This window comes from Zalophus californianus, chromosome 11 (genome assembly GCF_009762305.2).
Source record: "Zalophus californianus isolate mZalCal1 chromosome 11, mZalCal1.pri.v2, whole genome shotgun sequence".
NCBI lineage: Eukaryota > Metazoa > Chordata > Mammalia > Carnivora > Otariidae > Zalophus > Zalophus californianus.
The window spans coordinates 54,111,258-54,124,380 of record NC_045605.1 but is presented as its reverse complement, the minus strand read 5'-3'; the positions used below and the strand labels follow the sequence as shown (position 1 = coordinate 54,124,380).

Genomic DNA, 13,123 nt, shown 5'->3' with positions numbered 1-13,123 from the left:
AACATTTGTTTTAATGCAGACATTTTCCTTCCTTAAATATTAGAGAATATGGCTCTGGGGAGATGTGCTACATTTGTCCTGTGGCTTTGGATACCTCTTGGTACGAGCCAGTGCGAGGGGCAAGGCGGCAAAGTATCCATAGGATTTTATTGTTTATTAAACGCTTTTACATGTTTTCTATGAGCACGTCCTTCGAGGCTCTTTTATAAATAAATTCTGAAAAGTTCTCTCAGGCAGTTTTTTGGGAGCTGTGCTTCTTGCTAAGGGAGCCATTGTATGTCACATGAGGAGCTTGAAACTTATTTCATAGTTCTGTTTTATTTTTGTAAGAGTACCAAGTTACCTTCTTTGGGGAAAAATGGCATTTTTTCCTAGTGTGGATAATTTTGCATCGTGCATGTGTGCACATGTATGAGGTTCTGTTTTTCTGCCTTTTTGTCCCTATTTGTTCATGTTGTGTATGGGGTGGGGACTAGATAGGGGACAATAGGAAGAAAAAAGGAGGGACTAAGAAGATAATGAGCCCCCCCCTTTATTTTAATTTAGAGATGGGGAGGAGCAGAGGGGGAGGGAGAGAGAGATCTTAAGCAGGGCTCCATTGCATGACCCTGAGATCATGACCTGAGCCGAAATCAAGAGTTGGACACTTAACCATCTGTGCCCCGCAGGTGCCCCAAGCCTGTATCTTTTTTATCTTGCCTTTGGCAGCTCCTCTGTTTTTTATCATCTGTGAGGTGACTGATCTGATAAATGTTCCTGGGAAATGAGTGAGCAGAAGTGTTAAGCCACTGCTTGAGCTGGACCTTCTGCGATGGCCAGATGGTATGCTGGGGAGACCAGGGCCTTCAGTGCTAACATGGTTTGAAACTCTGGAGGCTTGGACAAGTCTAGGGTCTGTGCTCAGGATCTGGAAACGGTAGGGCTTAGAGGAATGTTGCTTGTATCTATTAACTAACTATTATGCTTAGGTGTTTTTCATTAAAATAGAGTAGAACCCATGCTGGGTAATGTTCTTTTAGGTGCATCTGTTTTAATGTAAAAAAGGAGAACGAGAGGGCCCCTGGGTGGCTCAGTCATTAAGCGTCTGCCTTCGGCTCAGGTCGTGATCCCAGGGTCCTGGGATGGAGCCCCGCATCGGGATCCCTGCTCCGTGGGAAGCCTGCTTCTCCCCCTCCTTCTCCCCCTGCCTGTGTTCCTGCTCTCTCTCTCTCTGTCAAATAAATAAAAATAAAATCTAAAGGAAAAGGAGAATGAGAAAGAAAGCATGCTAATCCCTGAGCCCTTGACCAAGGACCCATACCTCAGGACCCCCGGACCCTCCCACCATCCTGTCTGTGGGATCGTGCTGGGGGCTGGTGGCTAATTAAACCTGATGGCAGACCTGAAGGAGGAGGGCAAGTGGGAGCGTTATTGTGCGCAAGCACTGTGAAAATATGGAGTGCCAAACTGATACAAAGTAGGAGTAGCCTCACTTGACAAATGAGGAAATGGAGTCAGAGAGGCTCACTGACCGTTGCCAGGCAGTTAGTTAGGACAAGGGTCAGGACGAGGCCTGAGATCTTGACATTGTTGGATCTGGCTGGTAGGCCTGTGTTGTCATTGCTTAGAGCCTGTCATACCCTGGGCTCCCCTAAGAATATACGGATTTTTCATTTATTGTCTGTATGTCCCTGGAAAATTCATTTCTTTGAGTCTCAGTTTTTTCATCTATGAAATGGACATTTTATACCTTCCTAAGGCAGTTGTGACATGAAAGGTGATATAGAGGGCCCAAGTGTCAAAAGGAGAACCTAGAATAAGTTTGGAATCAGAAGGCTGTTAACACATATATCTGGGACGTTTGTGGGACAGTGTGCTTGGGTGGGGGTGGGGTAGGCTGTAGTCCAAGAAGGCTTCCCAGAGGAAGTGATATTTTTAGAGCTGACCATGGTCCCCACCATCCTGCTGCCTTGTTCCCTCCTCAGGACCTCCATGTTCCCAATGAGGACCGCATCAAGCAGCTGCTGGGGCAGGATGCCTGGACCTCGCAGAAGAGTGAGCTGGCTGGTTTCTACCCCCGGCTCATGGCCAAGTCAGACACGGGCAAGATTGGTTTAATCAATCTGGGCAACACATGCTACGTGAACAGCATCCTTCAGGCCTTATTCATGGCTTCTGAGTAGGTGCTGCTTTTGAATTTCCCGTCTGCTCCTCCTTCTGTCCTTTGGGCTCCCTGGTGTATGGGGTGGGGATGAGGGGTTGGAGAGGGTAGTGGGGGGTTGGAGAGGGCGGGTCCTCCTTTGCATTGATGGCATAATTCCCTGAGGTTTGTGGGTACATGAAGGGACAGGTGAGAGGTCCCTGAGGGCTCCAGGCCACTGACAAGGCAGTAGGTCAAGACTGGATGGGAACTTGAGATGCGACTTCAAGGACTGGGCTATAGTGGGAAGGGGGTCTGCTCTGGGTTGGTCAGCACCACTGATTTTTATCCCTGGAGTCCAAGGGGATGGATTGTGTTTTCCACTCACCCTGGTATTAGGCATTCCCTGCCTCCTTATTAAAACAAAATCTTTATTGGCAATGACTACCTATCTAACTTCAGGCTTGATTAAAAATCACTCAGGGTTTCAGTCACAGAAGTAGACATCTTTTTTCCCCCCGTTTTTGTGTGTGTGGCGCCTGGATGGCTCAGACGGTTAAGCGTCTGCCTTTGGCTCGGGTCATGATCCCGGGGTCCTGGGATTGAGCTCCACATCGGGCTCCCTGCTCGGTGGGGAGCCTGCTTCTCCCTCTCCCTCTGCCTGCCACTCCCCCCTGCTTGTGTGCTCTCTCTGTCAAATAAAAAATCTTAAAAAAAAAAACATAAAATTTACCATATTAACCATTTTATTTATTTATTTATTTAAAGATTTTGTTTATTTGACAGAGAGAGACACAGTGAGAAACACAAGCAGGGGGAGTGGGAGAGGGAGAAGCAGGCTTCCCACGGAGCAGGGAGCCCGATGCGGGACTCGATCCCAGGACCCTGGGATCATGACCTGAGCCGAAGGCAAACGCTTAACGACTGAACCACCCAGGCGCCCCCCATATTAACCATTTTACTTGTACAGTTCAGTGGTATTAAATACATTCACATTGTTGTGTAACCATTTCCACCATGTAACTCTTTTCATCTTGTAAATCTGAAATTCTACACTTCCTAAACTATAACTTCTCATATTCCCATTCTCCCTTCCCCCAGGCTCTGGCAACCTCATTATACTGGCAACCCAAATGTTGCTTTTACATTTTGGCTATTGTAAATACTGCTGCGATGAACATGGGTGTTCAAAAAGCTCTCTGAGATCCTGCTTTCTGTTCTTTTGGGTATATATCCAGAAGTGGAATTGCTGGGTCGTAGGTTAGTTCTATGATTAACTTTTTGAGGAACCTCCATGTTTTCCACAGTGGCTACACCACTTTACAGTCTCACCAGCAGTGCACTTGGGTTCTAGTTTCTCCACATCCTTGCCAACATTTTTATTTTTTCTTTTCTTTCTTCCTTTTTTTTTTTAAGATTTTATTTATTTATTTGACAAAGACAAAGCAAGAGAAGGAACACAAGCAGGGGGAGTGGGAGAGGGAGAAGCAGGCTTCCTGCGGAGCAGGGAGCCCGACGCGGGGCTCGATCCCAGGACCCTGGGATCATGACCTGAGCCAAAGGCAGATGCTTAACAACTGAGCCACCCAGTTGTCCCTTTTTTTTTTTTTTTTATTTTTAAGAGAGCAAAGGGAGGGGCAGAGAGAGAATCTTAAGCAGGCTCCACGCCCAGTGCAGAGCCCAAGGTGGGACTCTGAGATCATGACCTGAGCCAAAATCAAGAAGCAGTCGCTTAACTGACTGAGCCACCGAGGTGCCCCTTTGTTTTATTGATAGAAGCCATCCCTGTGGGTGTGAGGTGGTATCCCATTGTAATTTTGGTTTGCATTTTTCTAATGTTTAGTGATGTTGAGCATCTTTTCATGTACTCCTTGGCCATTTGTATATCTTCTTTGGAGACGTGTCTACTTAAGTCCTTTGCCCATTTTGAATTAGGTTGTTTGGGTTTTTTTTGGTTGAATTTTAGGTAGGGGTTCTCTATATATTCTGGATATATTGATCTCAGATACATGATTTGCAAATATTTCTTCCATACTGTGGGTTGCCTTTTTGTTCTGGATAGTCTTTTTAATTTTTTGTTGTTAAGAGGTTGCATTTATTTATTTTATTGAGGTCTGTTTAACATTATATTAATTCTGGGTGTACAACATATCTGATATATGTATATATCATGAAATGATCACCACAATAAGTCTTGTTAACATCCATCACCACACACAGTTAAAATTTTTCTTCTTGTGGTGAGGACTTTTAAGATTTACTCTCTTAGCAACTTTGGTATACAATATGGTATTATTAACTGCAATCATGTGCTATACATTACATCCCAGAACTTGTTATATAACTGGAAGTATGTACCTCTTTACCTTGACCATCTTCACCTGTTTCGCCCCCTGCCACCCCTGCAACCACCAGTCCATTACCTGTATCTATCGTTTTGTTCTGTTTTGTTAGATTCCACGTATAAGTGAGAGACAAAGTATTTGTGTTTTTCTGTCTGACTTATTTTGCATAATGCCTTCTAGGTACATCCAACTGTGACAAACTGCAGGATTTCCTTCATTCTCATGGCTGAATAATATTGCATTATGTATATAAGGAATATATATTTTTTTTAGCCATTCATTTGTCAGTGGACACTTAGGTTGTTTCCATATCTTGGCTATTGTAAATAATGCTGCACTGAACATGGTGTTGCATATATCTTTTCAAGTTAGTGTTTTTGTTTTCTTTGGATAAACCCTCTAAAGTGGAAATGCTGGATCATAAAGTAATTCTCTATTTTTAATTTTTTGAAGAACCTCCATACTGTTTTCTAGCGTAGTTATACCAGTTTACATTCCCATCAAGTTATACCAATGTACATTCCCTTTTGTTCCACATCCTTGCCAACACTTGTTATTTCTTGTCTCTGAGATAGCCATTCTAACAGGTGTCAGGTGATATCTTATTGTGGATTTGATTTCCCTAATGATAGTGATGTTGAGCAACTTTTCATGTACCTGTTGGCCATCTTCTTTAGAAAAATGGTCTGTTGAGATCCTCTGCCTGTTTTTTAGTAGGATTGCTTTTTTCCTGTTGAGTTGTGTGAGTTCTTTATATATTTTGGATATTATTAACCCCTTATCAGAAAGATGATTTGCAAATATTTTCTCTCATTTTCGTAGGATGTCATGTGATCATTTTGTTGATGGTTTCCTTTGATGTGCAGGAGCTTTCAATTTGATGTAGTCCCACTTGTTTATTTTTCTTTTGTCATCGTTATTTTTAGTGTCAGATCCAAAAAATCATTGTCAAGATGATGTCAAGGAGCTTACAGACTATGTTTTCTTATGGGAATTGTATGGTTTCAGGTCTTATGTTCAAGTCTTTAATCCATTTTGAGTTGGTTTTTTGGTATGGTGTAAGAAAGTGCAGTTTCATTCCTTTGCATGTGGCTCTCCAGTTTTCCCAACATCATTTATTGAAGAGACTGTCCTTTCCCCACTGTGTATTCTGGGCTCCTTTTTTGTATATTAATTGACCATGTAAGCACGGGTTTATTTTGGAGCCCTCTCTTGTGTTGCATCAATCTATTTTTTTATGCCAGTACCATATTGTTTTTGACTACTATAGTTTTTTTTTTTTTTAAGATTTTATTTATTTGACAGAGGGAGACACAGCAAGAGAGGGAACACAAGCAGGGGGAGTGGGAGAGGGAGAAGCAGGCTTCCCGTGGAGCAGGGAGCCCGATGTGGGGCTTGATCCCAGGACACTGGGATCATGACCTGAGCCGAAGGCAGATGCTTAATGACTGAGCCACCCAGGCGCCCCTGACTACTATAGTTTTGTAATGTAGTTTGAAATCCAGAATTGTGATGCCTCCAGCTTTTTTTTTTTTTTAAATTGCTTTGGCTGTTTGAGGTCTTTTGTAGCTCCATTACAAATTTTAGGGTACTTTGTTTTATTTCAGTGAAAAAATGCTATTGTCAATTAGATAAGGATTGCATTGAATTTTAGATTGTTTTGGGAAGTATGGACATTTTAACAGTATTAATTCTTCCAATCCATGAACACAGAATACCTTTCCATTTATTTGCATCTTCTTTAATTTCTTTTATCAATGATTCTCTTTCTGACATGTTGTCGGAAGACCAGGGTAGTGGCCTAACTGTACATCACAATGACTACCTCATTCAGTTTGCTTCATCTCATCACATAGGCATTTTATCATCTCACATCATAACGAGAAGAAGGGTGAATACAATACAATAAAATATTTTGAGAGAGAGACCATGTTCACATTACCTCTATTATAGTATGTTGTTATATTTTATTATTAGTTAATTGTTGCTAATGTCTTACAGTGCCTTATTTATGAAATAAATAAATTTATAAAATAAACTTTATCATAGGTATGTATAGGAAAGAACTGTGTGTGTGTGTGTGTGTGTGTGTGTGTCTGTGTCTGTGTATAGGATTGGTACCAGTTATAGTTTCAAGCAGCCTTTGGGACTCTTGGAACATATCTCCTGCAGGTAAGTGGGGAGTACTGTACAGGTCTTTCACCTTCTTGGTTAAATTTGATGCAATTGTAAATGGGATTTTTAAATTTATCTTTCTTACGGTTTGTTATCCTGTATTGAAATGCAACAGATTTTTGTATCCTGCAACATTACTGAATTCGTTTATTCTAAGGATTTTTTGGTGGAGTCTAGGGTTTTTTTTTATATGTAATATCATGTCATCTACAAATAGGGACAGTTTTATTTCTTACCTTCCAATTATGATGCCTTTTCTTTTTCTTGCCTAATTACTAGCTAGGACTTCCAATACTCTGTTGAATAAAAGTGATGAGAATGGACATCCTTATCTTGTTCCTGATCTTAGGGGAAAAGCTTTCAGGTTTTCACCACTGAATGTGTTGTTAGCTCTGGGCTTGTCATAGATGGCCTTTATTATGTTGAGGTATGTTTCTTCTATACCTACTATTTTTGAGAGTTTTTATTAAACATAAATGGATAGAGTTCCATGAATTTATTGAGACGATCATACGATTTTTATCCTTCATTTTGTTAATGTAATGTACTACATTGATTGCTTTGTGGATGTTGAACCATCTTTGCATCCCTCCAATAAATCCTACTTGATCATGTTGTATGAGTCTTTTTGTGTATTGTTGAATTTGGTTTGTTAGTATTTTGTTGAGGATCTTTGTGTCTGTGTTCATCAGGGATATTGGCCTGCAATTTTCTTGTCATTGTGTGATTTTGGTATTAGGGTAATGCTGGCCTTATAAAATGAGTTTGGAGTATTCCTTCTGTTTTTTGGGTGAGTTTGAGAAGGCTTGGTATTAATTCTTCTTTGAATGTTGGGAGGAATTCACCAGTGAAGCCGTCTGGTCCTGTTCTTTTGTTTGTTGGGAGATTTTTAATTACTGAATCACTCTCCTTACTAGTAATCAGTCTGTTCAGATTTTCTACTTCTTTATGATTCACTCTTGACAGTTTGTATGTTTCTAAGAATTTCTCCATTTCTTCCAGGTTATCCAATTTGTTGGAGTATAATTGTTCATAGTAGTATCTTATGATCCTTTATACTTGTGTGGTATCAGTTGTAACGTCTCTTTCACTTCTGATTTTACTTGTGTCCTTCCTCATTTTTTCTTGGTGAGTGTAGCAAAGGGTTTGTCTATTTTGTTTTTCTTAAAAAAAAAAGCTTAGTTTTATTGATTGTTGCTATTGTATTTTTAGTCTTCATTTCATTTATTTTTGTTCTGATCTTTATTTCCTTTCTATTTTTGGGCTTAGTTCTTTTCTAGTTCCTTGAGATATAAAGTTAATTTATTTGAGATCGTTCTCATGTCTTAATGTAAGCATTTATCACTATGATTTTCCCTTTTAGAATTGCTTTTCCTGCATCCTGTAACATTTAGTATGCTATATTTACATTTTCATTTGTCTCAGGGTATTTTTTGATTTCTTTGATTGGTTGTTCAGTAGTATGTTGTTTAGTCACCACATATTTGTGAATTTTCTGGTTTTTTTTCTTGTAGGTCATTGCTGGTTTCATACCGTTGTGGTCAGAAAAGATGCTTGATATGATTTTAGTCTTCTTAAGTTTATTAAGACTTGTGACTTGTGAGCTTGAGTATAATATGTATTCTGTTGCTTTTTGCTAGAATGTTCTGTATATGACTGTTATGTTAATCTGTTCTAACATGTTACTGGGTATTCTTGGTTGGAAGTTTCCTTTCAGCCATATGAGTCCCTTCTAGTCTGCAAAATTTTTGCAGAAAATGTGCTGATATACTTATGAGGGTTCCTTTGTATGTAACGAGGTGTTTTCTTCTAGCCACTCTTAAGGTTCTCTTTTTGTTTTTAACTTTTGGCAACTTAATTACAGAGTGTTAGTGTGGGTCTCTGAATTCATCTTATTTAGAACATTCTCAGCTCCCAGATCTGGAGGTCCGTTTCCTTCCCCAGATTAAGGAAGTTTTCAGCTATTATTTCATAAAATAAGTTTTTTTTTGAGGGTTTTTCTCTTTTTCTAAAAGATTTATTTATTTGTCAGTGAGAGAGTGTGTGCGTGAGTGCACAAGCAGGGGGACTGGACGCAGAGGGAGAGGGAGAAGCAGACTCCCCACTGAACAGGGAGCCTGATGCGGGGTCGATCCCAGGACCCTGAGATCATGACCTGAGCCGAAGGCAGACGCTTAACTGACTGAGCCACCCAGGTGCCCCTCATCAAATACGTTTTATGTCTCTTTCTCTCTCTTCTCCTTCTGGGTCACTTTATATTGTGAATATTGGTCTGCTTAATTTTGTCCCCATTACTCCTTTATGCTATCTTCACTCTTTTTCATTCTTTTTTAACTGCTCTGATTGGATGAATTCCACTGCCCTGTCTTCGAGTTTGCTAGTGATTTCTTCTGCTTGGTCTAATCTGCTGTCTGATCCTTCTGTTGTGTTTTTCACTACACTTACTGTGTTCTTCAATTTTGTGATTTCTGCTTGGTACTTATATTTTCTTTGTCTTTGTTCACGTTGTCGCTTTGTTCATGCACTGTTCTCCTTGCCTTGGTGAGCATCTTTATGCTTGTTGTTTTGAACTCTGTCTGGTAAATCACTTGTCTCCGTTTTGTTTGAAGTTTTATCTTGTTGTTTCATTTGGAATATAGTTCTCTGTTTCCTCTTCATCCTTGACCATCTTTGTTGGTTTGCATGCATTAGGTAAAACAACTACCTCTCCCTGTCTTGGAGGAGTGGTGTTATGTAGATAGATGAACCTTTGTGTTCATCCTTGCCCTTGCTTTTGGCTGTCTCTCAAACCATTGTGATTGTCTAAGCAGCCTATTTTGTTCTTAGTGGCTCTCAGTAGTTCAGACTATGCCCAAGACCTGTCAGTGTCCTAAAGGGGAGGATCTCAGGCAGCAGCTTAGATGCAAGGCTTACTGGAAACCAGAACCTCAGGTAGCAGCTTTTTTTGAAGTATGCAAATAAACAGCTTTCAGGGGAAGACTGGGAGATGGGCATTTGCATCTTTGAAGATAACCTAATAGTCCTCTTTCTTGGAAAGACTGTGCATTTCTGTCTACTGCCTCTCTGCTGTTCTCTGGTACGGTAACCCAGCTGTTTCCCGTTTGTTTACAGTGCTATGTGATCTGAAAGTGTAATCTTCACTGGCCACCAGAGCCAGACATTCAAAGGGTGTTCCCTGGGTGGCAACTGCAAAAACCAGGGCTGCAGACGTGTTCATAAGCTCCGTTCTGGGAGACACTGGCAACCTGGCGTGAGGCAGAGGGAGAGTGCAAAGATGACACCTGTTAGCCTCTGCAATCTTTGGAAAGTATTTCAGTTGGCCCTAGATATATGTTAAATTAGAAGCACACACCTCAGGCTGAACTTTTAAGACAGACAAATGAACCTTTTTCACAGAAAGACTGGGCGTGATTCACTCAGCTGCCTCTGTCCTGGCTCCATGGTGGGTCCATGCAAGCAGTTTAAGTACTGTTTCTCAGTTCTATAGTATTGGTCTTGTGGGCACTAGCCCTGTTGACTTTCAAAGGTAGATACTTTGGGGCCTATCCCTTAAGTCTTAAAAGTTAGGGTGCCAGAAGTGGGATTCATACCCTTCCCTCCTCAGGGAGAAGCTGGCAGTTGTGATTTCCCTCCCGATTGTGGGTAACCATGCTGGGGGTGGGGTTTCTGGTGAAATTGTGTCTCCACCTCTCCTACCCATTTCAGTGTGTTTTTTCTCATTTGCCTGATGTGTAGGAGTTGCTCAGCTAGTTCTTAGATTTCTTTCAAAGGAAAATGTTCCATAGATAGCTGTATGTTTAGTGTTCTGTGAGAGGAGTTGAATCCAGCATCCTTCCATCTTGAAGTGAAACCCTGAATGGTGTCTTCATGTATAAATTTTTAAACTTTCATGAGGTCCAGTTTGTGTAATTTTGTTGTTGTCTGTGCCTTTGGTGTCTTCTCTTAGATCATTCCCCAATCCAATGTGAAGCTTTTGTGCCATGTTTTGTTGTTTTGGATTGTAAATTTAGGCCCTTGATCCATTCTGAGTTTTATATGTGGTATTAGGTAAGGGTCCAACTTTATTCTTCTGCTTATGGACATTGTTTGCCCAGCACCATTTCTTGAAAAGCCTGTCCTTTCCCCCATTGAATGATCTCGGCACCTTGTCAAAAAATGCTTGACCATGTTCGTGAGGGTTTATTTCTGGGCTCTGTATTCCATTCCACTGATCTCTGTGTCTGTCTTTATGCCAGTACCACATTGTTTTGATGACTGTCGCTTTGTGTAGTAGGTTTTAACATCAGAAAGTAGGAGTCTTCCAGTTTTGTTCATCTTTTTCCAGATTGTTCTTCATTATTTGTGATCCTTTGGGATTCCATATGGATTTTAGAATTTTTTTTCTGTTCCTGCAAAAAACGTCATTGGATTTTCATAGGGATTGCATTGACTTGATAGATCCATAATGGGAAATAAGGACATTTTGACAATATTAACTCTTCTAATCCATGAACATGGAATGTGTTTCCATTTATTTATGCTTCTAATTCTTAAAGCAATGTTTGTAGTTTTCGTGTGCAGTCTTTTCCCTCTTTTTAATGCTATTGTAATTGAAATTGTTTTGGAATTTTCTTTTTGGATTGTTCATTGTTGGGGTATAAAAATGTAGCTGGTTCTTGTGTGTTGACTTTGTATCCTGCTACTTTGCTGAATTGTTAGTTCTAACACCTTTTATGTGGTCTTTAGGATTTTCTACATACAAGATTATATTTTTTGCAGACAGATCATTTTACTTCTGTTTATTTAGTTTTTGCCTAATTGCTCTGGCTAGACCTTCTAGTCCTGTGTTGATTAGAAGGGGTGAAATTAGGCATCCTTGCATTGTTCCTGATCTTGAGGAACAGCTTTTAGACTTTCACCACTGAGTATTATGTTTGCTATGGATTTTTAATATATGGTTTTTATTATGTGGAGGTAATTTCCACAATTTCTATTGTGTGTAGGGTGTTTTTATCATAAAAGTGTGTTGACTTTTGTCAGTTGCTTTTTCTATATCAGTTGAAGTGATCATGTGGTTCTTTCCTTTATTTTGGTGATGTATATATACATATTACATTTTTTTTTTTGTATGTTGAACCATCCTTGCTTTCCAGGAATAAATGCTACTTGGTCATGGTATATATACTGCTTTTATTGCTGATTTTATTTGTTTTTTAATAGTACGTTTCACCATTTTTTTGATTTTTAAGGTTTGTTTATTTTAAGTAATCTCTACACCCAGCATGGGGCTCAAACTCACAACCCCAGGATCAAGAATAGCATGTTCTTCCAACTGAGCCAGCCAGGTGCCCTGGTGTATACTGCTCTTAATGTGCTGCTGAATTCTGTTTGCTTATATTTTGTGGAGGATTTTTGCATCAGCATTCATAAAGGAGATCAGTCTGTAGTTTTCTTGTAGTGTGTCTTTGGCTTTGGTGTCAGAGTTATGCTGACCTCATAGAATAAGTAGGAAGTGTTCCTTGCTTTTCAGTTTTTTTTTGAAAAGTTTGGAAAAGATTGGTATTAGTTCTTTAAAGATTGGTAAATTCACTTGAGAGCCCTGAGGTCCAGGATTTTTCTTTGTTGGGAGATTTTTGATCACTGATTCAGCCTTCTTACTAGTTTAGGTCTAGTCAGACTACTATTCATACTACTCTTTATTCTTTTTATTTCTATGGAATTGATACTGATGTCCCCATGTTAATTTCTGATTTTAGTAATTGAGTCTTTTTTTCTTAGTCCATCTAGCTAAACATTTGTTACTTTTTTTAAAGATTTTATTTATTTGTCAAAGAGAGAGAGAGTACACAAGCAGAAGGAGTGGCAGGCTCCCCGCTGAGCAAGGACCTCGATGAGGACTCGATCCCAGGACCCTAGGATCATGACCTGAGCTAAGGCAGATGTTTAAGCGACTGAGCCACACAGGCATCCCATAAACATTGGTTAATTAATTTTGTTGCTCTTTTTGAAGAACCAACTTTTGGCTTATTTTTTCCCCCCTATTTTTCTGTTCTCTGTTTTAATTTTCTCTGTTCTAATCCTTTATTTCCTTCTTCTAGCTTTGGGTTTAGTTTGTTCTTTTTTTTCTATTTCTTTAAGTTGTGAATATAAGTTGTCGATTTGAGATCTTTCTTGTTTTTTAGTGTGAGCATTTGTAGCTGTGTTTCCCCTTATCACTACTTTTGCTGTATCCCATAAGCTTTCGTATGTTGTGTTTTTGTTTTCATTCGTATTTAAGTAGTTTCTTATTTTCCTTGTGATTTCTTCTTTGATCTTTGGTTGTTAAAAAGTGTGTCGTTTAGGGGTGCCTGGGTGGCACGGTTGTTTAAGCGTCCAGCTCCTGATTTTGGCTCAGGTCATGATGTTAGGGTTGTGAAATTGAGCCCCGAGTAGTAGGCTTCTCCTGAGCATGGTGCCTGTTTCAGATTCTCCCTCTTCCTCTGCCCCTCCCCACCCCTCTGTCACT

At 40.0% G+C, this 13,123-nt stretch overlaps 1 protein-coding gene across 2 annotated transcripts in view; it reads left to right on the top strand.

Annotated features, from left to right (window-relative positions):
* Positions 1-13,123, top strand: part of USP35 (ubiquitin specific peptidase 35) — a 51,418-nt gene that overhangs the window by 14,663 nt on the left and 23,632 nt on the right. For both annotated transcript variants that reach the window (XR_003517246.2, XM_027577818.2), the window contains exon 7: positions 1,965-2,158. Coding sequence is in view for 1 of the 2 variants with exons in the window: in XM_027577818.2 (XP_027433619.2) it covers positions 1,965-2,158 (194 nt within the window). In the remaining variant the exon portion in view is untranslated. The remainder of the gene's footprint in view (positions 1-1,964; positions 2,159-13,123) is intronic.